Source organism: Carcharhinus amblyrhynchos, chromosome 30 (assembly GCF_965287045.1).
Source record: "Carcharhinus amblyrhynchos chromosome 30, sCarAmb.v2.hapA, whole genome shotgun sequence".
In the NCBI taxonomy this organism is placed as follows: Eukaryota; Metazoa; Chordata; class Chondrichthyes; order Carcharhiniformes; family Carcharhinidae; genus Carcharhinus; species Carcharhinus amblyrhynchos.
This window is the reverse complement of record NC_137353.1, coordinates 3,685,145-3,709,211: the sequence shown is the minus strand read 5'-3', so window position 1 is coordinate 3,709,211 and position 24,067 is coordinate 3,685,145. Positions and strand designations below refer to the sequence as shown.

Here is a 24,067-nt window from a genome sequence, read left to right as displayed (position 1 = left end):
GCATCGATCTGGGTAGAGCGCCTGATGTCCGGGGCAGTGATCAGCGGATTGTTGGTGGGAGGGATTGATAAACCTCCCAGAATGTTGTGTACATTGTGTTCGCAGTGCACTGGGTGTCTGGGCACCTGCACAATGTGCCACTAGGGATCAGCAGCCGACTGATCTGTGCACAGAGAGAAGGCTCCCCCATCCAAACATCTGGGCTCTTGTTTTTCTCTAAGTACCATACAGTTACATTTGGGAACTCATCCGAAAAGGCAGCGCAAGTCTCTCCTGTTTTCACACTCATTTGATACTTAGATTTGTTTTGGTAAGATGACTTCCAGAGTCTTTTTCCTAGAGTAGAAATGTCTAGGGGACATAGGTTTAAGGTAAAAAGGAAGTTTAAAAGAGGATGTGAGAGGCAAGTTTTTTACACAGAGGGTAGTACCTGGTAAGTGCCTGGAATGCACTGCCAGAGGAGTGGTAGGAACAGATGCAATAGTAATGTTTAGAAACAGATACGATAGCAGGGAATGGAGGGGTATTGAAAGCGTAGAGGCACAAGGTCTTTAAGATGTGTTAGTGCAGGCTTGGTGGGCCTGAGGCCTGTTCCAGTGTTCTACTATTCTTTGTTCTTTGATCAGCTGGATGTAATTAGCATGTACTTTAACTCTGACACCCTGATCTCTATGAAGCCGGGATGACTGGTGTGATTCATTTCATGTATATTTTGAAATGTCTGTCAGGTGTGTGAATCCCACCTGACAGACACTACTAATGGCAGTGGGAACCACTCTGGTTTTCCCTCTGGTGGGAGCACTTTGAATGCCGCTGGGTTAATCGCACCTCTATATTTGTTCATGGGATGAGGGTGTTGCTGGCTGGTTCCAGGCTTTAGTGTTCGTCCTTAACTCCTCTTCAACTGAGTGGCTCGCTCAGCCATTTCAGAGGGCAGTTAAGAGTCAACCACATTGCTGTGGCTCTGGAGTCACATGTGGGCCAGACTGGGTTAGGATGGCAGATTTTTTTCTCTAAAGGACATTAGTGAACCAGATGGGTTTTTACAACAATTGACAATGATTTCATGGTCATCAGTAGAATTTTAATTCCAGATTTTTATTGAATTCAAATTCCTTGTTCTATTTCTGTAACCTAGGATCCTTGATGCTCTGAAGTCTCTTTATGTTACTACAATGCTTATAATACCACCAATCTTTGTGTCATCGGCAAATCTGGAGATGCTGCTTTCTATTCCATCATATAAATTGTTAATAAATCTGATGAATAGTTGCAATCCCAATACAGATCCTTACAGGACAGCACTAATGACATTCTGCCAATAAAAGTACTTGCCCATTATCCCTTCTGTTTGTCTCCTTCCACTCAGTCATGTCTGGCTTGTGATCGCTTCCTGTGTGTAGAGCAATTATTCAACATATCTGCCATTTCCTTGTTTTCATTGACAATACCATTTGCAGATACCAGTGAGATAGATGCATATTGCCTGCTTCTCACTGAAGACCCTGTCTATCCTTGACAGATGCCTAGAGAGAGTAGAGCATGGAGAAAATAGTAGCAGGATAAAGGGCGAACAGGAGCATTAGGAAAGCACCAACACAGAGGAATCAGGAGCATGAGGAGTGCAGAGCAAGGGTGTCAAACAAAGAGGCATCCAGAGTGAGCAGGGCAGAGGGAAAGGAGCATCAGGGGAGCAAGCAGAGAGCAGGAACACTTGGTAGTAGAGCATAGGGAGGTGATGAACAGAGGCAGAGCATAGTAATGAGAAGGAAGGAGCCACGGTGGGTTGGGGGTAGTAGGCACAGGAATGGAGCAGAGAAAGCAGGAGTGCAGAGAGAACTGGAATCCGGAGAGAACTGGACCCTGGGGGGAGCAGCGAGTGCCTCTGGCCGTCACTCACTCACACCTGACCATGGCACCCTGAGCGATGCTCATGCCACCAGCGGTTAGATTAGCCATGTGTCGCAGGAAGGGCTCTGTCACCTCCCCCCACCATTGGCCCATAAACCCAAGTTTGAAAACTTTGATTTGATTTGATTTATTATTGTCCCATGTGTTAGTGTATAGTGAAAAGTATTGTTTCTTTTGCACTATACAGCCAAAACAACCATTCATAGAGAAGGAAATGAGAGAGTGCAGAATGTAGAGTTACAGTCATAGCTAGGGTGTATTGAAAGATTAACTTAATGCGAGGTAAGTCCAGTCAAAAGTCTGATGGCAGCAGAAAAGAAGCTGTTTTTGAGTCGGTTGGTACGTGACCTTAGACTTTTGCATCTTTTTCCCGATGGAAGAAGGTGGAAGAGAGAATGTCTGGGGTGTGTGGGGTCCTTAATTATGCTGACTGCTTTACCAAGGCAGTGGGAAGTGTAGACAGAGTCAATGGATGGGAGAATCGTACTCTAGTATGTTTATGGTAAGATTTCAATAGACAATCATTGAATTCGTATAAGGGTTACAAAATTAACAATGAATATATTTGTCTTAATTAATTATTCTGCACTTTTTTTCCCAGTTGTCATGCATTAGGTATGGTCGCAGCTAGTAGTGCAACAAAATCAAAAAATACAAAGTGCATGTACCCAGAAGCTATTGTTATACCACTTGTAGTGTTAGCAATAACCTGCGTAGCGGCAGTTATATTCTGCAACAAGCAATGGCTGAGATGTGGAAGGATTGACAGGTCTGACACTGCAGGTGTGTAAGTCAATTGAGTTCTCTCTTCAAAATGTCACTTGATTCAGCTGCTCTGAATCCCAATCTAGAACTACCTGTGCTTAGTCCTTGGTTACCTGAGGAATCACAAGACTTGTGCGTAAAATGAGTCTGGTAGACACCTATTTCTTACACTATGCAATTCCTGATCCATCAGTTACAATATAAGCCTCTATAAAGATGAAGATTAACATATTTTCCCAGATAATGCAATTAGAAAAATCTTTCAGTCCTACCCTTTCTGACACCATAGAAACAGAAACATAGAAAGTAGAAGTAGGAGTAGGCCATTTGGCTGTATGAACCTGCTTCACCACACAATATGATCATGACTGATCCTCTATCTCACTGCCATAATCACGCTCTCTCCCCATAACCTTTGATGATTTTGGAGTCCAGAAATCTATCTAGTTCATAACATGGCCTCCGCAGCTTTCTGTAGTAGAGAATTCCACTGGAACACTTCCCTCAAGAGGAAGAAGTTTCTTTTCATCTCAGTCCTAAGTGGCCTATGCCTACCCTCAGACTCTGACCCCTCATTCCAGATTCTCCAGCTAGATGAAACAATATCTCTGCATCCAGTCTGTCCAGCCCTGTCAGAAACTTTATACCAGGTCATTACCAGTTGAACATAGGACATAGAACACTACAGCACAAACAGGCCCTTCGGCCCACAAGTTGCGCCAATCACATCCATACCTACCAAGCCATAGAACTATCTGTAACTCCCAATCCCATTAAATCCCATGCACTCATCCAGAAGTCTCTTAAAAGACCCCAGTGAATTCGCCTCTACCGCCACCGACGGCAGCCGATTCCACTCATTCACCACCCTCTGAGTGAAAAACTTACCTCTAACATCTTCTCTGTACTTGCTTCCCAACACCTTAAACCTGTGTCCTCTCAGCCCTGGGAAATAGCCTCTGAGAATCCACCCTATCTATTCCTCTCAACATTTTATAAACCTCTATCAGGTCGCCTCTCAACCTTCGTCTCTCCAGGGAGAAGAGACCTAGCTCCCTCAAACTATCTTCATGAGGCATGCCTCCCAATCCAAGCAACATCGTTGTAAATCTCCTCTGCACCCTCTCAATAGCTTCCACATCCTTCCTGTAGTGAGGCGACCAGAACTGCGCACAGTACTCCAAGTGGGGTGTACAAGGGCCTTATAAAGTTGCAGCATTACCTCCCGACTCCTAAACTCAATCCCTCAATTAATGAAGGCCAGTACACCATACGCCTTCTTGACCACATCCTCCACCTGCGAGGCCTATTTAAGAGTCCTATGGACCCGGACCCCAAGATCCTTCTGCTCCTCAACACTGCTAAGACTCCTACCCTTGATATTGTACTCCTGCACCCCATTGGTCCTGCCAAAATGGACCACTACACATTTATCCACGTTGAAGTCCATCTGCCACTTCTCCGCCCAGTCTTGCATCCTATCTATGTCACGCTGCAACTTCTGACATCCTTCCAGACTATCCACAACACCACCAACCTTTGTATTGTCGGCAAACTTACTAACCCATCCCTCCACTTCCTCATCCAGGTCATTTATGAAAATGACAAACAGCAAGTTTGTCAGTAGTTATATTACGCATTACTGATTGGGAGGCTCTTAGAACTACTGAAGTGCCAAACTGTGAGAAATGAGCAGAGACCTGCCCTTGGGCAGATCACTACTATTCTAAAACTAATCGAAAGGCAGAATACTAAGGATGATGGATATCTGGAATCCAAACAGAAAATGTTGTAAAAGTCTCAGCAGATTAGGTGGCATCTGTGCAGAGAGGGAGACAGAAAATGGCCGCAATTGGGATCGCGCCCAAAACAGCATGCATTTAAATTGACTTAATGGGTTGCATGCCCAACCTTCCCCTCACTTTCCCTTTACCACCGCATTTGCCTATCCGGAATTGGTGTGAAACAGGCATGCTCCACAAAAGTCCGATTTGGGCGCTCCAGTTAGTGAGGAGGTAAGTGCTGAGCTTCCGACGGCTCTTTGCTCGAGATCAGTGGGGAAGGGAAGGAGGGGTCCACTTCCACTCTGCCTCTGATCAGTGGGGGTGAAAGGAGGGGGTCCACTGCCATTCTGCTGAGATCAATGAGGGGGAAGGGGGAGTCTGCTGCCACTCTGCCTGAGATCAATGGAGGGGGGAAGGGGGGGTCCGCTGCCACTCTGCCTGAGATCAACGGGGAGATCATTGGGGGAGGAGAGGGGTCTGCTGCTATTTGGCCTGAGTTGGGGAGGAGAGAAGGGGGAGGCCTGCAATCGGTCTGGATGGTGGAGGCATGGGGAATAAGGGGGTCAGTAATGTTGGGAGGTGGGGCACTGTTTGTGGGGGCCATGGGGGAGGTATTATGCAGCCCAGGAGTGATGTGGCGGAGAGCCGCAATCTATCTTTTTCCTTTGTGCATGCACAGTTGGAAGCGCCGATCGGAGCTGCAGGGTTTTGGGCACGTTAAACCCCACCCACAGGTTTCTGCAGTGCGATTCAGAATCACTGATATTTTTTCAGGCAGAGTCCATATGGGGGCACCTGAGAACGGGTCTAAAAGTCAGATCTGAAACACTCCCACTTTCATGTCCGCCCAGCCCTTCGAATTAAAATGTTAAAATCAGGACCAGAGTTAATGTTTCAGGTTGTGATCTTTAAACCCGAAGAGGGAAACGTTTGTTTGATTGAGGAGTGGATGGGACAAGGAAAAGGAAGATCTGTGATAGGGTGAAAATCAGGAGAGATTAATAACAGAAAAAGTAGTCCTTCAGAGCTAAATGGTGATAGGGCAAAAAAAGAGACGGAAGATGTGGTGAGAGCTGGTGTGCTGCTGTCTGGAATCAAAACCGAAACCAGGAAAGAAAGGAAAACAAACCAGGCTGTCAGAGTTTACTGTCTGAAATTGTTGAACTCAATGTTGAATCGGAGGCAATGAAGATCCCAGTTATAAGTTGAAGTGTTGTTCCTTAAACTTACATTAAGCTTCATTGAAACTGTTATGATGACCACAAAGGCCATAGGAATCATCAATAGATCTCCCCATGGACTCCATGGATTACGAGTTGCCTTACTGAGCGAAAGGAGACTCACCCAATGGGAAGCAGCCAGCTTCCTGTACCTTTACCCAGACCGGGGATATCATTCTCGAGATGAAGACTACCTGACTGCAAACTGTGGGAGCAGCTTTTTCCTTTGGTGTACAATAAAGGGTGTTGGTGACAAGAAACTGGAGTTTCACAGAATCATAGAATCCCTACAGTGCAGAAGAGACCATTCGGCCTGTTGAAACTGTGCCAACTTTCTGATAAAGTATCTTACTCAGGCCTTCTTCCTCACCCTATCCCTGTAACCCCACATATTTAGCAAGGACAATCCACCTAACCTGCACATCTTTGGGAGGAAACTGGAGCACCTGGAGGAAACCCACGCAGACACAGGAAGAACATGCTAACTCCACACAGAGCGTCAACCAAGCCAGGAATCGGACCCAAGTCCCTAAGGCTGTGAGGTAGCAGTGCTTAACCACTGTGCCACCATGCTGCCCTTATGAAATAGAGAATGTGAAGGTAGAAAATGTTTGGCTGAATTACTACAGGAACAAAGCATCAGGCCAAGAGAATTAAAGAGACAGACCACATGAAGCTCAGCTTGGGGACAGAAGCAGTGTTCTGCAAAGTGGTCAATCAACCTGTGTTTGCTCTCCCCAGTGTAGAGGAGACAACTACTAAAATTCTTGCCTTTTGATCTACAATCTTCTTTGCTGACTCCATTCGGCATGGGTGGGAAATTAGGATCTGTTGGGATCCACAGTGCTGCTGGAGAAGGCACTCTGGAAACTGATCACATTCCTGGGGATACACATTACAATGTCAGCTGCTTCTGACATGACACATGAAACACAACATCTGGAGAAGAGCCTGCCCTGTGTGTGCCAGCAGCTTTCTGAACTCATCCTCTCATGGTGTCATGCAGCTGATGTGATGGTCAACTGCCAGATTTGGATCACACAGCTCCATTCAACAAATTCTTTTAAGAGTCACCAAAGATCAAGCATTCGGCTGCAAGAGGAATCCAGCCATAGAGTTGCTTAAAGACACAGGCCTCCAGATAAGGTGGTTTGCTATTGCAAAACCTCGTTAAATGTTTTGGATTTTTTTTTGAGGCATTGTGAGCTCCTGGATTTGACAGTGAATGTTGCTGCACCTTGACAGGTGACCTGTCCACACAAAGACTGCAACAGATAGGACAACACTGGTAATACCTCTGTGTCTGCAGGAACACAGTAAAAAGTCTGACAACACCAGGTTTTAGTCCAACCTATTTATTTGATAATATACTCACAAGCTTTCGGGGTTAGTCCCTTCATCAGGTGAATGGAGAGTGCACATCATGTCTGCAGGAAGACAGGGAGATGCATTAGAGGCCGCAGTGAGGACTCTGGAATCTATCCAGTGTCAGGTTGGTGCCTGATTCCTCCATGCTGCAGTAACGGGCGGTTGTTCTACAAGGCCAGGCTATGCCCTCATGTTGGTGAGCACATCCATCAACACTCTGTGTGCTGCCCCATTGAGATCCTAATTGAATAACTTGCAGCAGAACCTATCTGTCATCTTGTCCTCTGTAAGGTTGATCACATGCGAATTTCAACTCTGTACCATCCTCAGAGACACATGAAGTGCCAGTACCTGTGCTGGTAGCTGGGAGTGACCGAGTAAGTGACAGAGCCGCTTGATCAGTACAGAGATATTGCTCTCTCTCTCATCTCTCTCTCCATCTCTTTCTCTCTCTCTCTCTCTCTCGTCCTCCTCCTCTTTGTGCTGGACAGGCACCAATTCTTACAGGGAAAGTCAGACAGGGAATGTTGGGTGAAGGAAAGCAAGAGTTCCATGGTGACACAATCATCTCAGAGAGCAGGGTGGGGGTGAGTTAGGAGTTGAGAAGGCGCAAAAGGCTAGAACATCCTATGTGTTCTCAGCAACAGTGAGTGTATGGGCTCTGCAGTAGCCAGCCCTGCAATGCAGAGAGCCATCTACACCATATGGTTTAGGATAGGCTGGTGTCTTTCACCCCCTCGGGCTCTGCTGGACTTTCTTCCCCTGTCTGCTTGTCCTACAAGCGAGAGAGCAGAATATCAGTGACTGTGTTGCATTATATTTGGCTGAAGTGCCTATCACAGCTGAATAGCTGGAGGTATGTGGATAAAGTGAGAGGTGAGTTTTAGGCTGGCAGCGTTGGCAGCTGTGTGAGGGTGAAGTGCAGCATCTGGAGTGTGTCCTGAATGCCAGAAGGTATGGCTGGCTGAGAGTTGAGGGTTTTGAGCAAGGTGAAGAGACTGGTAGAGAGGTTGGCAGGGGAGTGGCACATAAAATGCATTTACTGACCATAACCACCAGTGCAAGACTTCTAGATTTGAGGAGTTGATGCCAGGTCCTCAGGTCCAGATTCCATGAATAGACTTCCCTGGCCACTTGCCCCAATCCCTGCTATGGATGGTTCTTGATAGCCTCTAATACAGACCCCTCCCCCCACCCATAAATCATGCTCTGTTCTCTCTATTCAGGCCAATCACTAAATCTTAAGCACTACATCCATGGCCCTGGAGCCCTCTTTTTGTGTGATGTTCTCATTTCCTTGCTTCCAGTTGCAACAACAGGATTCAGCAGCATCCTTCCATAATTCCTTGCAGCTTCACTTCAAGAGGGACAGACTGCCTTTAAGGACAGAAGGCTGGCTACACCATAACACACGTTGTCCCACACCCTGACAATCACAGAGGCAGCCAGATGTTCATCTCCTTGCCACAATCAGGAAAAAGAGATGACAACACCAAATATCTATGCTGCTTACTCTAGACTCCATATTGGCAGGTCACTGAATTGATACAAACAGCTGAGTAACAGAGTGGGCCAAGTTTTACCCCTCTCTGTATAAACAAAGTAGACTCATGTTATTTAAACCTGATTGGCCCAGATTACCTTAACTCATTTATGTAAATTTTTTGTTCATTTTGCCAGATAATGCCACGGATGATGTAGGAAAACAAGAGAAGGTATGTTCTGTTTAATTAAATAGATATAATATCACTGTCACGAAAATATGCTTTTAAATGTTTTTAATCCATTGGCTGGAAACCTACATTGAACAGAGACTTTAAAAGGTAACATGAGTTCACAACTATAGGCGGAAACCTCAATCTGCATCGCTATACCTTTCACATTCTGATGCATTGAGATGGTGACAGCATATCTGCAGAGATCCATCAAGGACATTAAGAACATAAGAACATAAGAAATAGGAGCAGGAGTAGGCCATCTGGCCCTTCGAGCCTGCCCCGCCATTCAATAAGATCATGGCTGATCTGTCGTGGCTCAGTTCCACTTTCCCGCCCTCTCCCCATAACCCTTAATCCCCTCTCTTATCAAAAACCCATCAACCCGCTTCTTAAAAATATTTAGCGAGGCAGCCTCCACCACTTCAACGGGCAGAGAATTCCAGAGATTCACCACCCTTTGAGTGAAGAAGTTCCTCCTCAACTCCGTTCTGAACCGCCCCCCCTTTATCTTGAGGCTGTGCCCCCTAGTCCTACTGTCTTTTTTGAGCGGGAAGAGTCTTTCCACCTCTATCCTATCCATCCCATTCATCATCTTATACGTCTCAATGAGATCTCCCCTCATTCTTCTAAACTCTAACGAGTACAAGCCTAGTTTATTCAGCCTCTCCTCATAGCTCAACCCCCTCAACTCCGGTATCAGCCTAGTAAACCTCCTCTGCACTCCCTCCAAGGCCAAAATATCCTTGCGCAGGTGCGGCGCCCAAAACTGCACACAGTACTCCAGCTGCGGCCTCACCAGTGCCCTATACAGCTGCAGCAAGACCTCCCTACTTTTATATTCAATCCCCCTCGCTATGAAGGCCAGCATCCCATTCGCCTTCCTGACCACCTGCTGCACCTGCAGGCTGGGTTTTTGCGACTCATGCACAAGGACCCCGAGGTCCCTCTGCACCGTCGCCTGCTGCAGTTTTTCGCCACGTAAGTAATAGTCCTTCCTACCATTCTTCCTACCAAAGTGGACCACCTCACACTTGCCAACATTAAATTCCATTTGCCATTTCCTGGCCCATTCGCCCAGCCTATCTAGATCCTTCTGCAGACTCTCCACACCCTCCGCACAATTTGCCTTGGGCACATTGGCTTGGGCACTGCCAGGGGGCACTGCCCAGCCTTGTTCCTTCATCACCCAGGGCTTACAGGCACAATGTACCACTGGCATGGTCACATGACTGGTTTTCGCTTGTACACCAACGTGACATCACACTGCCATGGATGCACTGTAGTCGGACGCTATGATATCAAGCCTTTCGATAGTCTGTTAAAATATGATGAGATATTGAATCACATCACTGGTGGGGTTTAGGGGGGCAGATCTTAAACTGAGAACTCAGTGGCCACTCACAAGATTTTGCAGCCAATTAGGTATTTGTGCTATTAAGGAGATGCAGGAGCAGAGGGACCTGGGTGTATATCTGCATAGATCATTGAAGGTGGCAAGGCAGATGGAGAGAGCAGTTAATAAAGTATACAATAGTTGGGCTTTATTAATAGGGGCATTGAGTACAAGAGCAAGGAGGTTGTACTGAACTTATACAACACACTAGTAAAACCTCAGCTGGAGTATTGTGTACAGTTCTAGGAGCCACACGATAGGAAGGATGCGAATGCATTGGAGAGAGTGCGAAAGAGGCTAACAGGACTGGATCACAGCCATGAACTTTCAATACAGTGCTATGTAACAGACTTGTGAGAAAAGTTATAGCTCATGAAATAAAAGGGACAGTGACAGCATGGATACAAAACTGGCTGAGTAATAAGAAGCAGAGAGTAATAGTTAATGGATATTAATTGGGCTGGGGAAAGATTTGCAGCGTTGTTGCCCAGGGGTTGGTATTGGGACCTTTGCTTTCCTGATATATATTAATGAGCTAGATCTTGGTGTGCAGAGGACAACTTGGAAGTACTGTAAACTGTGAGGAGGACAGATTGGAACCTCAAAGGAACACAGGCAAGCTGGTGGAGTGGACGGATAGGTGGCAGATGAAGTTCAATGTGGAGAAGTGTGAGGTAATGCATTTTGGTAGGAAGAACATGGAAACACAATTAAAAAATAAGGGGTAAAATTCGTAAGGGGTTGCAGGAGCAGAGGAATCTGAGTATATATGTGCATTGATCATTGAAGGTGACAAGGCAGGTGGAGAGCAGTTAATAAAGCATATAGTATTCTGGGCTTTTTTATAGGGTTCATCGAGTACAAGAACAAGGAGAAAATGCTGAACTTATACAAGACACCAGTTAGACCTCAGCTGGAGATAAAGGTGCCACACTATAGGGAGGATGTGAACACATTGAAGAGAGTGCTAAAGAGGTTTACAAGAATGGTTCCAGGGATAAGAAATCTCAGTTATGAGGATAGATGGGGGAGCTTAAGACTGTTCTTCTTGGACAGAAGAAGCTAAGAGGAGATTTGACAGATCTGTTCAAAATCATGAGGTAGCTGGACAGGGTAGCTAGGGAGAAACTGTTCCCTCTCATAAAAGATCAAGAATAAGAGGCCACAGATTTAAAGTGAGTTGCAAAAGAAATTGAGTTTGTCAAACTATGGGATAATCAAAAATGCTATCTTGGGAGCAACAGTGTACCACCAAAAAATCTGAACTTGTGTCAAGTTTGACAGGATAAACTTGCATTCAACAGATGGGTATGAGTGCTTATGATAGAGTCCACCTATGCAGGCCTCAGGGAGGTGATTTTCCTTAAGGAGTTAAAAAACATGCTTCCCATCTCTATAAAAATCCCACATGGAGGAGAAGAAAGATTCAAGAGCCGGGAAGGCAGTTACCCTGGCTGATGATTACGAGTATGTCCACAAGCCCTTATCCAAGGGAAACTCTTCCCTCGTCACCCCCCTAGAAACCTTATAAGGAACAAAGCTGGGAGGATGATAAGAGGCTAAATAACCAAGGTGAAAAGGGAAAATTGGAAAAATTAGGGCCCGCCGCCTGCCCGCCGTCCCCCCCCAGGTCAAAGAGGAAAGTGCTAAGAGCAGGCGTGAAGCTCAAAAGCCTGTGTGTTTCCATTGCTACAAGGTAGGTCATCTTCAAGCTGATTGCTGGAAGTTAGAGAGAAAATCCATAAGGCTTTCCAGAATTCACCAGACCAGTGCAGGTAAAGGAGTTCTGACAGAAAACACAGCTCACAAAGCAGTGGCTCTAAGGTCAGGAAGACAGTAGAAGGTTCCTGGTACTTTCCCTGACTGTGTGGTGACACAGAGAACCAAAGAAGTTTACCATGCAGAAAGAGGCTATTCAGCCCATCGTGACCACAACGGCCAAAAAGAAAGAAACTACCCATTATAATCCTATTTTCTGGCATCTGGTCCATAGCCTTGCCAACTCCCGTACTTGAGCTGCAGATCCAGGCACTGTTTAAATGAATCTAGCTTTTCAGTCTCCATCATAAACTTAGGCAGTGAATTCCAGATGTTCGCTACCCTCTGGGTGAAAAGTTTTTCCTCACGTCCCCCTTTAATCCTTCTACCAATCATCTTAAAACTGTGCCCCCGGTAATTGACCCCTCAGCTAAGGGAAACAAGTCTTTCCTGTCTACTCTGTTTAGGCCCCTCATAATGTTATACAACTCAGTTGGGTCACCCACTAGTCTCCCTCCTTTGTTCTAAGAAAACTAACCCTAGTCTATCCAATTTCTCCTCATAGCTGCAATTTTCAAGCCCTGGCAACCTTCTTCTAAATCTCCTCCGATCTCTCCTGAGATTCTTTGGGCTGAATTTTACCATCCCGCCCACAACGGGAATTGTAGTGGGTGGGACACGGACCACGCAAAGGTCCGTTGACCTTAGGTTGGATTTTCCAGTCTTGGGGCCAGCATGTCCGGAAAATCCCGCCCTTTATGTCCTGCCTGTAATGCGGTGACCAGAACCTTACGCAGAACTCCAGCTGTGGCCGAACCAGAGTTCTATACAGCTCCATCATTATATCCTTGCGCTTGTACTCTGTACTTTGCTCAGTAAAGAAAAGCATTCCATATGCTTTCTTGATCAATTCATCCACCCGACTCACCACCTTCCAGCACCTAAGACAAACACACCAAAGTGTCTCAGTTCCTCAACCCCTGCAAATGTTTCCATCTATTGAGCACTCCCTTGCTTTATTTGTCCTCCCCAAATGGCGGCAAGATACCACAGGGAAATATTGAGAATAGCTACATGAAATTCCAATGGTTGGACATGTCGGTATCCAAAAACCCCAAACCCACATAGGCCACAGCTCCACAAGGGTCGGCCAACCATTTTTTTTCATTTGAACTGACACAGAGTCATCTAATCCATTCGCCCCTTACTAAGTTAAGCACCTTTCATCTGATAACTGTGATAACTTATTTCTTTCTACAGTCCCTGGAAAATAAAAATTCAACAGATGGTGATGGTACGATGCTTACTGTCAGAAAATCAAGTTCGGCAGTGGAAGAGGATGTGAAAATAGAATCGGACTCAACCTTTGCTGGTAAGAAGGGGGCTGGTATCCCCATGGTTTCACAAGCTAATTAACAAGCAGTTGATTGAGGTTGGTTGCTGGCTGAAAAACAGGAGATCAGGACAGTTTTCTGTCCCTAAATTCAAATGGGTAAAAACATCGGACACTGCCCCCACCATAAATTCCTGACTAGTGCTTCCCTTCGATGGTTAAAGTTTAAAATTGAATGAAAACGAACCTTTTAGCAAAACATACATAGTACTCCAATTCTTTTCCAATAATGTACTGGACCAGAAATTACTGTAGTGACGAATCTTGTGGCAAGTGGCCTTAATTGTATTTTTACCTGACTTTGCAGTGCAGTTTTGGGCGCCGCACCTGCGCAAGGATATTTTGGCCCTGGAGGGAGTGCAGAGGAGGTTTACTAGGCTGATACCGGAGTTGAGGGGATTGAGCTATGAGGAGAGGCTGAATAAACTAGGCTTGTACTCGTTAGAGTTTAGAAGAATGAGGGGAGATCTCATTGAGACGTATAAGATGATGAATGGGATGGATAGGATAGAGGTGGAGAGACTCTTCCCGCTCAAAAAAGACAGTAGGACTAGGGGGCACAGCCTCAAGATAAAGGGGAGGCGGTTTAGAACGGAGTTGAGGAGGAACTTCTTCACTCAAAGGGTGGTGAATCTCTGGAATTCTCTGCCCGTTGAAGTGGTGGAGGCTGCCTCGCTAAATATTTTTAAGAAGCGGGTTGATGGGTTCTTGATAAGAGAGGGGATTAAGGGTTATGGGGAGAGGGCGGGAAAGTGGAACTGAGCCACGACAGATCAGCCATGATCTTATTGAATGGCGGGGCAGGCTCGAAGGGCTAGATGGCCTACTCCTGCTCCTATTTCTTATGTTCTTATGTTCTTATGTTCAATATGGTAATTGCTGGAACTTCAAAGTGATAATGGGGTGGCACGCTGGTTAGCACTGCTGCCTCACAGCTCCGGAGACTTGTATTCGATTCCTGGCTTGGGTCACTGTCTGCGTGGAGTTTGCACATTCTCCCTGTATCTATGTGGGTTTCCTCTGGGTGCTGCGGTTTCCTCCCCCAGTCCAAAGATGTGCAAGTTAGTGCATGCTAAACCATGTTAGACCAAGCTAAATTGCCCCTCAGTATCCCGGGATGTAGGTTAGAGGGATTAACAGGGTAAATGTGTGGGGTTACAGGGATAGGGCTTAGGTGGGATTGTGATTGGTGCAGACTCGATGGGCTGAATGATGTTCTTCTGCATTGTAGGGTTTCTATGATTCTATGAATATGCGAACAGGCCTATGGTTAATTCTGTAATTAATAATGTTGCAATGATGTCAATGTCATGTCAGGGATCTCATGACCATTTTGTCTGATGACTCAGCGCACCGACAGAGCTGCAACAGCACTATAAGAAGCTGAAAACAGATGCCTAACTCATTTAAAGTTCATGACACTGAGAGGTGAATGACCTATAACTATGAAATGAGTCAAGACTTGATAACATTTAAAATACTTTCAAAACCCTTTTTGCAATGCATTCAATATTTTTGGATATATGCTTTTTCACAGAAAACATGTTAAGGTGAACAATAAAAGATTGCAAATCTTTGGGGTTGAAGACCTTGGAAGCTAAAAATCTGCCAGCCATCCTTCAGGGAGGGGAGGGGAGGAGTGAACAGCTCCTGGGATTCTTTTATGGTCGAGGGCACCTTGCAGGATTAGCATGGTTGTTATGGAGGATGATGAACCAACTCACCATAAGACATAGGAGCAGAATTAGGCCATTCAGCCCATCAAATCTGCTTCGCCATTCTATCATGGCTGATATTTTTCTCATCCTCATTCTCCTGCCTTTCCTCATACAACCGTTCCTCATACAACAAGCTGAGCTATCACATAGCACCACATATGTTGTTAACTGTCAGAAAAATTAGTATGATGTGACCAGGACGGGCATGGTAAGCACTCTCAAATTCTCAGTTCATGCTTTTACTTAAGAGTTCATGAAGTGTAAGAATCCTGGGTGACTCCCTGCTTTAGGATTTCTTGCTAACTAGCTAACACAAGATTACATACAATGCCTGCATTTTTTAAAAAGTTTTCTTATTGCACTTATCCTGTTTTTATTCCTGTCATGATTACACATACTGGGTAAGGACAGTTGACAAGTGACAGGATGGGAAATCATGGTTTGGGCCTACAATGACCAAATATTTTATTGACCTGAGAAGTGTAAGGAAAGCCAAATGGATGAAGGTCAGGGGTCACAGAAATCCAACAAGCCAGTTAACTGGCTTTGTAAGAATAGTGAAGCAAAATATGGCTCAGAGACACAGAAAGTTAGAGATAGACAAAAAAATCAAGCCATCATTTGGCCAGATGATCCCCAGGATGTCTGCCAATCCATAGGTACTGAATCGCAGGGAGACCAAAGATCTTCAGAGACAGATGAGACAGCTTTTATAATTGGTCCGTTCAAATGATAGCTAGGCAATGATTGAATCTCAATAGATTTTGCTATAGTGAGAGAGTATAAGAGAGGTTTCCCGGAGAGGGGAGGGCATGGCTGAAGGAGGGAGGAATATTCAGCCAGAGGAGGTTCAGGACATACCTCCAAATGCCTTACTGGAGGGTTGGGTTGGCAGAGGGACAGCGTAGGATCAAACTCCACATGGACAGTGACCCAAGGCCAGAACCAAACCCGGGTCCCTAGTGTTGTGAGGCAGCAGTGCTAACCACTATGCCACATGCATCAGTTTGACCTGCACACAACCCAGGAGTGATTATGTGGAGACCAGGATACTCTGCAACGGATAAAGGTAACATTGCTGGTCTTTAATATTACTGTTCAAGTGTAGGTCTGTATCAAATCTCAATTATTCACTCAAACTGAATTAAATATAATCACTGTCACCACGACCTCCACTGATGTTCCTGAATCACTCAGTGGGCTAGAATCTGGGCGTCCTTTACCATCCTCTAACTTGTTCACCACAAATACAACAGAACTGTTGCTAGGGCCTGCCTCCCACTCCTCACAGCTGAAATGATGGACATGCTGCTGACTCATGGGAAGGTTACAGTTCAGAGGGGCACTTCCTGACACTCCCAGGCTGAGTGGCCAATGCACAAGCCTTGCAGGAGGTGGTTGCTGAGGGTAATTCCTCTGTGATGCAGCCAGGAGCTTCAGGAATCATTGCCCACCCAGTGTCCAGAACAACTTCAGGATCCCAACTTCCTGATCCTAAATGATGTGCTGGATGCAGAAGCTGTGCCTTTAGCAGCAGTTTGTGGATGTGGCGGAGCAAGGAACAGGACAATGCAGGTCGCATCCTAATCTGCATTCACTTGTTAAATATTGCTGTTTGAACTGTTGCACAAAATATGCTCTGCACTGTAGGGATTCTATGATTCTATGTATGTAATTCTATTATCCTTTCCATCAGTTGGTAGATGTGGTTGTACTTTATTATAGTGCACTGTTGGTAACACAAAAGGATGTAATCTGCCATGATTTGTCCTCTGAAATCATCCACCTCCTTTCTCTCATGACTAAGTCCTGGACATTGGAATGATGATGAAAGAAGACAGCTGAACTCTTCCCCATGCTTTGTAATAACATGTAGAAGACACGTTAGACTATTATGACCTTCAATGACTGATAGCTTTTCCTATTCACAAGTGCGGCATTTTCAATGAAGGTACACATGCCCCCTTTGTGTTCTGGGGAAGCTCCAGATCCCATAAACCTCTCTCTTTTCTCTGATAGGGACTTGTCATTCCTAAAACCCTCTGGACGATGCATTTATGACAAGTTGAATGTAGGCCCTTACAATACCTTGGATGATGCTTCAGATGTGACTGGTATACCTGCCTGAAAGGAATTGCCTGTGTGAAAATTTAAGGTTATTGTCAGTCCATTGCGTCTAATTAGGAAGGCCCTGTTGGAGGCAGACTGAGGCTACAGGTCCATTTTGAGTTGTCACAGAGGAAAAACGGCCAGTTGTTTCCTTGCTGAAATGCAGCCTTCACAAGCAGAACTTCTCTGAATTCTCAAACGACATTCTCTCCAGGGACTGGGAATTAGTCAAATCTCCTTAGCCTCAGGCAATGGTAACTCAGCCAATGGGCCTGCTACCTCTATCTTCTTGATCATTAGAGTTCAAAGAGAAGGGAAAAATACCAAGTGGGAACACTATTCCACTTCCTTCACCTTCCATTTGTCAAAATAGCTTATGTCAGGAAGGCAAAGGAATAGAAGCCACCAAGACAGAAATGTATTAAAAAGCAGTAAGGACAATTCATTACTCACCGGGAAGGGAGTCCACAGCCTCTCTCTTCCCTTTCTGGGCCACTGAGGCTTAATGTCATGTAACACGCTGCACCTGATTGGTTCATGTGTAGTGTTTATTACCAACTCCAAATGATCTTGGCAGCAACAAATTGCATAAACATTGTCAATCCAGCAATTTCCTTTATTGGGGAACATCACAGTGACAAGAGATTCTTCTCAGATCTGGTGAGGCTCATGCAGTGCAAATCATCAACAGCTTGTGGAGAACTGGAACTTGTGGCACATCTGTTTTATGTCATAAATCACTACTTGTTTTAGGAATGAATAATTCCTAACACAGTGATTGTGTCATTATTATCTCGGTAATTTCTGGCCCATTGTTGACTGATGTTACTGTAAATGGCATCTTTGCTTTATCAAAACAGACACTGACGAGGCAAAGGGTTTATTCAATTTAGGAGATTTTTCTTTCATGTGTAAACCCATTAATTACCACCCCCTTTTCTAAGTTTTTTGTGTCTTTTGTACATTCCTCAACAGGTCCCTGCACCTGACTCTCTTGAGTATCTCCCAGTCCCATTATGAACCATCACTCGGCGTATGAGGGGCATAGATTCTTGTTTATTTCCTTTCTCCCATCCCCCGTCATCGGAGCATCAGAACCTTATCCTATCGCCCCACAATGCGGGCCCCCACCTCCTCATATCATGATAATGCATCCCCTCCATAATATGGGTTTCCATAGAGGCTCCACCCCTGGCCCCACCAGTGCCAGCCTGATACTAGGTTGGCACTGCTAGGATGCTGGGGGGATAACCTCACCATCCTAGTACTATTTGTAGTAACATGAGGTCTATACTCACCTCTGAACCCCTGGCGTGGTCATCATGACTGGTTACTATTTTTGGAAACCAGTAGCGATTCCCGCTGGCATGATGTCATGCTGGCAGGGGGAACATATGGCAAACCTGGAAGGTTACATCGTTTAGGCATATTTAAATCTATTTAAATTCATGGTAATCAAGTTCATGGCCCACATTGCCAGTGGGAGCTGGGCAAGTTCTTATTCTGAGACCTCTCTGGCGTAAATCCCATTCTGGCCCTCTGTCAAGATTTGGAGGCCAAAGCGGGATTTGCGCCCATGATGAAGAGGGCGGGAAGGGCGCCCCTGTAGTTTATTTTGCTCGGAATTGATCAATTAATCTGGTGTGTGACAGTTTTCAGAACTGCTGCACAAGACTGAGAATTCACACTAACATAGAAATGCTGTTCTGCAGAAGAGTCACATTTGATGCAAAATGTTAACTTTGTTTCTCACTCCATAGATGGTGCAAGATTTGCTGAGTTGTCTTTTTCCAGCACTTTGTTTCTACATTTGAGGAATTCGGATTCTTGGCTAGTTCTAAAACCTGTCACCATCAAACCTAGCACTAGGAAATACAAAGAACTCTCTAACTTACCAGACACAGGAGCTTGGAAACTGCCCTGATCTGGACCAATTTTCATGCAAAGGGATAGGATTTCTGGACAGGATATGTGGCAACTGTACAAGAGGTTACTCTCGCACACCATTGACTCTGACCTGGAGTAAACCAGTTGGTCTCACTAAAACAGCAAAAGTTTCACATGTAATTGTTAATCACCAAGAATGGTTGAAGTGTATAGAACAAACTACTCTAGATTAATTGGTTGATTTTTGATCTTTGAACTCCACAAGTAATTTGGAACATGTTCTCATTAAAATTATGAATAACCATTCAGAGATTTACAGAATTTCTCTATTTTTCTTTCTTAGAGGATATGCATGACTCCGAAGTGAACGATGTAGTGAAAGTTGATTCGGTGGAAATAATTCATGAATAGGAGCAGCGAATGACATCTGGAAAGCAACAGAAATCAGCTTGTGGTTTTAATAGAACTGTCAAAAAGAAGGAATGTCTGACACATACGGTGGAACAGAGAGATGTTTTGCAAAGATAATTTATTTAACAATTTTGAATATCACCAACTGCCCAATTTGATTGCCAAATTTAAGGTTTATGCCTAATTAATTACTCATAATGCTTGCTTGGAGGAGGTTTTTTCGGTACTTTATTGTCAATTTAAATATGAGGATGTACCATGGAAAGTAACCGTGATATCATTTAAAAGTTTTTAAAAAGTTTGGTGTGATGGATGGTCTTGTACCTGAGAACTTTAACAGGCAACATCATGGAGCGCAAAGACATTGAGCCTGATCTTGGGCTGTGAGTGCAGCTTTTGCGGGCCAGAGTGAGTGGGAGGCACCCTTGATGGTGAAACTGCAGTCATTGAAAAATTTTCAACCCACCCATGTCTGCCACAGGACAATTGCCATCTAGCATGGTGGGATTTGAACCTGGAACCCCAGAGCATTGGCCCTAAATTTGGGGAATTTGGTCAATACCACTGAGCCACAACTGAGATCATTGCAAATACCAGACCCTGTTTTCAGCAATGCCTCCTGCCCCAACCCTGCAGGAAAGGAGAGGTCGGGCAGGAGGAGGAGCAGAATTTTGTGCAGCAAGAGCCTGGCACCAGATACTGGAAAGAACAGAAGACAAGTGCTGAAATATGGTTAATGACTTGCGTACATTTTATGCTCATAGGATGGGTTCAATACAAGCCAGTTTCCACCTTTATGAGTCAAGTGTGGAATTGGAGACTTATGTAAGCCAAGTCAAAGTGACAGAATATTAGTGAACCTGTTTTGGATTTTTATGGCACTCCATGGAAAGCCCACCAGATTAAATGCCACAGTCAGGCATTTAGTGGTCAAGGTCTTCCCCAGGACTGAAGACACCGGGGAGGAAATCCTGCCCCTTCCAAGAGCCACCAGCAACTCAGAGACCAGCAACTGTCCATTACTGGCAGCACCAAAAGATGTGGAAATGCCAGTGTAGGTAAAAGTCCAGCAGGTTTATTTGGTAGCACAAGCTTTCAGAGTGTCGCTCCTTCTTCAGGTGAGTGCATCAAGTGAGCACTCACCTGATGAAGGAGCAGCGCTCTGAAAGCTTGTGCTACCAAATAAACCTGTTGGACTTTAGCGTGGTGTTGTGAGACTTCTTACAGCGCCAAAAGAAGCAGAGACAGCTGCTGGCAATGCATCCACCTCAGCCCCAGGATCAGCAAAGGATTCAAGCCAGAAGCCAGAGGTAAATGAAGGTGGGATGCGGAATGGAGGAGTAAGGTGGCTCAGTGGCGCCCCCCTTCCCAGCCCTTCATCCTTCAATTAAGCATTGAGAGACCCCTTGGTTGCCAGCAACCAAACCAGGTAGGGTTTTTGTTTCAGACTGCTACCTACCACTGAATGAATAATTGCCCATTTAAGAGCCTGAATGAAAGGAGGGTAAGGAAGGCTGTCCATTAGCCTGCCAATCCGGATTTAATCAGGGCATAAGCAGGAAAGCAGTAGCATCTCCTGCTCAATTAAACCCGCTGTCAGATAGGGCATTAAATTCTCCTCCACATGTCATTGTGGTGGTGAATTTCTGCCTTCAGCTGGTGTTTGCCAGGTTGTATCAGTGAGAGTTTCCCACTGATCAGATTTATGTTGAGGATTTTGATTTTGACAGCGTCCTTGAATGGGACCAGTGGGGCAGTCTCCTGGTATTGTCTGCCTCCTTGTATAGCACATCCATCCTGTGCTCATATGCTCACACCAGTGAAGCTTTGCTTGAATAGTGCCAGCATACTTGGCATGTTTGGCCTAGAAAGGACTGCTTCATTAGTGATATTGTCTTTTCATGTGAAGCTGAGGCTGTGTTATAGCCACTGGAGATGGAAGTTATTGAGTCTTTTTTTCTTCGTAGGTGTAAGTTGCCCAGGCCTTGTTGGCATATAGTAATGTGCTGTAGGTACAGACCTTCTAGATAATCTGTAGGGGAGGCAATAGTCTAGCGGTATTATTGCTAGACTACTAATTCAGAAACTCAGCTAAATTTTCTGGGGACCTGGGATGAATTCTGCCACAGCAGATGGTGGAATCTGAATCTGGAATTAAGAATCTACTGATGACCATGAAACCATTGTTGATTGTGTGAAAAACCCCTCTGGTTCACTAATGTCCTTTACGGAAGGAAATCTGCTGCCCTTCACTGGTCTGACCTACGTGTGACTCCAGAGCCACAGCAATGTGGTTGACCCTCAACTGCCCTCCAAGGGCAACTAGGGATGGGCAATAAATGTTGGCCAATCAATGACACCCATGCTCCACAAATCAATAAATAAAAAAATCTTGGTTCCATGGGTCAGTTTGTGCTTTGCCTGTGCCTACTTTGTCAGGGATCAAAATTGGGGCTGATTTTTCCATACATGTGCATCAAGAGTCAACTTGTCTGTCACCAAAGATCCAAGATAGAATTTTCTGAGCTTTCAGTGATTCATTGCTAAGTCTGATAATTAGCAAATAAACCAGATGGGAAGATGCAATTTCTTTTACACAGCGAGTTGTAATGATCTTGAATGCACTGCTGGCAAGAATGGTGGAAGCAGATTCAATTGTAAATTTGAAATTTGGCGATACATATACAGAAGGATCAATGGTGTAGGACTAATTGGATATCTCTTTCAAATGTCAAAGCAATGATAGACAGAATGATCATCTTCTGTGTTATATATTATCAGCCTAAATTCATAAAATATTTAAGTATAATATTTATTTACTTTCATGTATTTAATTTCCCACTGGTGCAATTCATTCACTAAAAGAGATTAACAAGACAATGAATTGAGGAATAGATTGGGGGAGTGAATGGTGAGCAGGGCAGAGGCCTGAGTGGGGAGAAGCTGATTTCCTATGTATCTGATTTTTTTAACTCTTCTCGGTATTTAAATTATCCAGCCTGTGTTCAGCTGAATATTAAACTGTAAAAATTTGGAAAGAATTACAATACTTTGCTAAAAGTAAAGAAATCAAGTGTGATTCCATGCTGTTGTTTCCTGTTGGAAGTTTGTATTCAGAGTTCAGAGTAGGGTTATAATGTTGTGGTTCAATCCCAAATCATGGTGTTGTTAAGATTAGTTTCCCCTGGAAGCAACATTGTGAAATTACACTGACAGTTTATTAACACTGGTTTATGAATAGTGGTTAGCACTGCTGCCTTACAGCACCAAGGACTCGGTTCAATTCTGGCCTCAGGTAACTGTCTGTGTGGAGTTTTCGTGTTCATCCCTTGTTTGCATGGGCTTCCCCCGGGTGCTCTGGTTTCCTCCCACAGTCCAAAGATGTGCAGGTTAAGTTGATTGGCTCTGCTAAATTGCCCCATAGTGTCAGGGGGAATATCAGGATAAATATGTAGGGTTAAGGGGACAGGGCCTAGGTGGGATTATGGTCGGTGCAGACTTGATGGGTTGAATGGCCTTCTGCGCTGTAGGGATTCTATGTTCTAACTCTCTACTTTTTATATATGGCACACGCTTTTCAAGTAGCAATAGCTAATGCAAAGAATAGCACTCTTCTAATAATACTGTCCTGCTGTTTGGATTTACTTGTTGCAAGGTTTCGGATTCTAACAGCTACGTTCTGCTGGACATTTTAATTTGACCTTGGAACATTTTGCATTGTCATCACAGAAGGAAAATGATAATTGTATCAGTAGTTATTTTAAAACAATTACAAAGTACCAGTAGTTACTGTACTGTAAAACTGTACATTATGTTGGTGTTTTGGAATTGTAACCATTAATGTCCTAGCATTGGTTTTGGAAGGAAGAGTATGTTTTTACTGATAATGCGGGACTGAGCGGGGCGGCGGCTGGACTGACCCCCACCCAGCGTGGGGTGGGCGGGGTGCTGCCATGTCCCAGCAAGGGGCCACGTTGCAGAGCTACAACAATGACTGGTTAAATGTATTGGAGATTTGTGTGCGAAAAGAGAAGAACTGAATCAACAAATCTTGCAAGAGGAGGAAGAGAAGAATAAGCTGCAGAATGATATTCGCATTTTAACAGAGAAACATGCCAAGGTCAACGAGGGCCTGGCATGCCAAATGACAAGCTGAAATGAATTTGATAGAACTATTGCAGAGACTGAAGCTGCTTATATGAAGATCCTCGAAAGCTCCCAGACACTGCTGACTGTCCTGAAGCAGGAAGCAGGGTCCCTGAATCAAGTCAATGAAAATGGTGATAATAAGGACTCCTGATTTTTAGCAATGAGCTTCAGAGGAGCAGCAAGTGGACGAAAGGGAATCTGTGATTGTAACAGTAAGAAACATTGTCAATAAATGTCTAATACTGGAAAAAGAAACTGATAATGACAAGGAAACCTGAACAGATTGTGTTGGGTTGTACATGTTGTGAAGTGTCCATTTTCACGTAACTCTGATGTCCTTGCATGTGACGTAAAGCACAAGTGTTATAAAGCTCAACTCCACCCAATTTCGTGTATCTAGGGAGGCTCCTTCAGCAAATCCAACACACTCCAGACAGAGTACAAGAAGAAGCCTGATTGTTGTCCTGACTGTGAACATTTCTG

At 44.7% G+C, this 24,067-nt stretch overlaps 2 protein-coding genes across 2 annotated transcripts in view; one reads left to right on the top strand and one right to left on the bottom strand.

Moving 5' to 3' along the window:
* The window catches only part of LOC145360265 (tumor necrosis factor receptor superfamily member 5-like), a 60,553-nt gene extending 48,694 nt beyond the window's left edge, over positions 1-11,859 (top strand). The window contains exons 7-9 of the mRNA XM_080215373.1: positions 2,513-2,694; positions 8,729-8,763; positions 11,680-11,859. Of these exons, the coding sequence (XP_080071499.1) occupies positions 2,513-2,694; positions 8,729-8,763; positions 11,680-11,859 (397 nt within the window). The remainder of the gene's footprint in view (positions 1-2,512; positions 2,695-8,728; positions 8,764-11,679) is intronic.
* LOC145360047 (tumor necrosis factor receptor superfamily member 5-like) overlaps positions 1-24,067 on the bottom strand; it is a 179,267-nt gene that overhangs the window by 118,995 nt on the left and 36,205 nt on the right. The window lies entirely within an intron of this gene.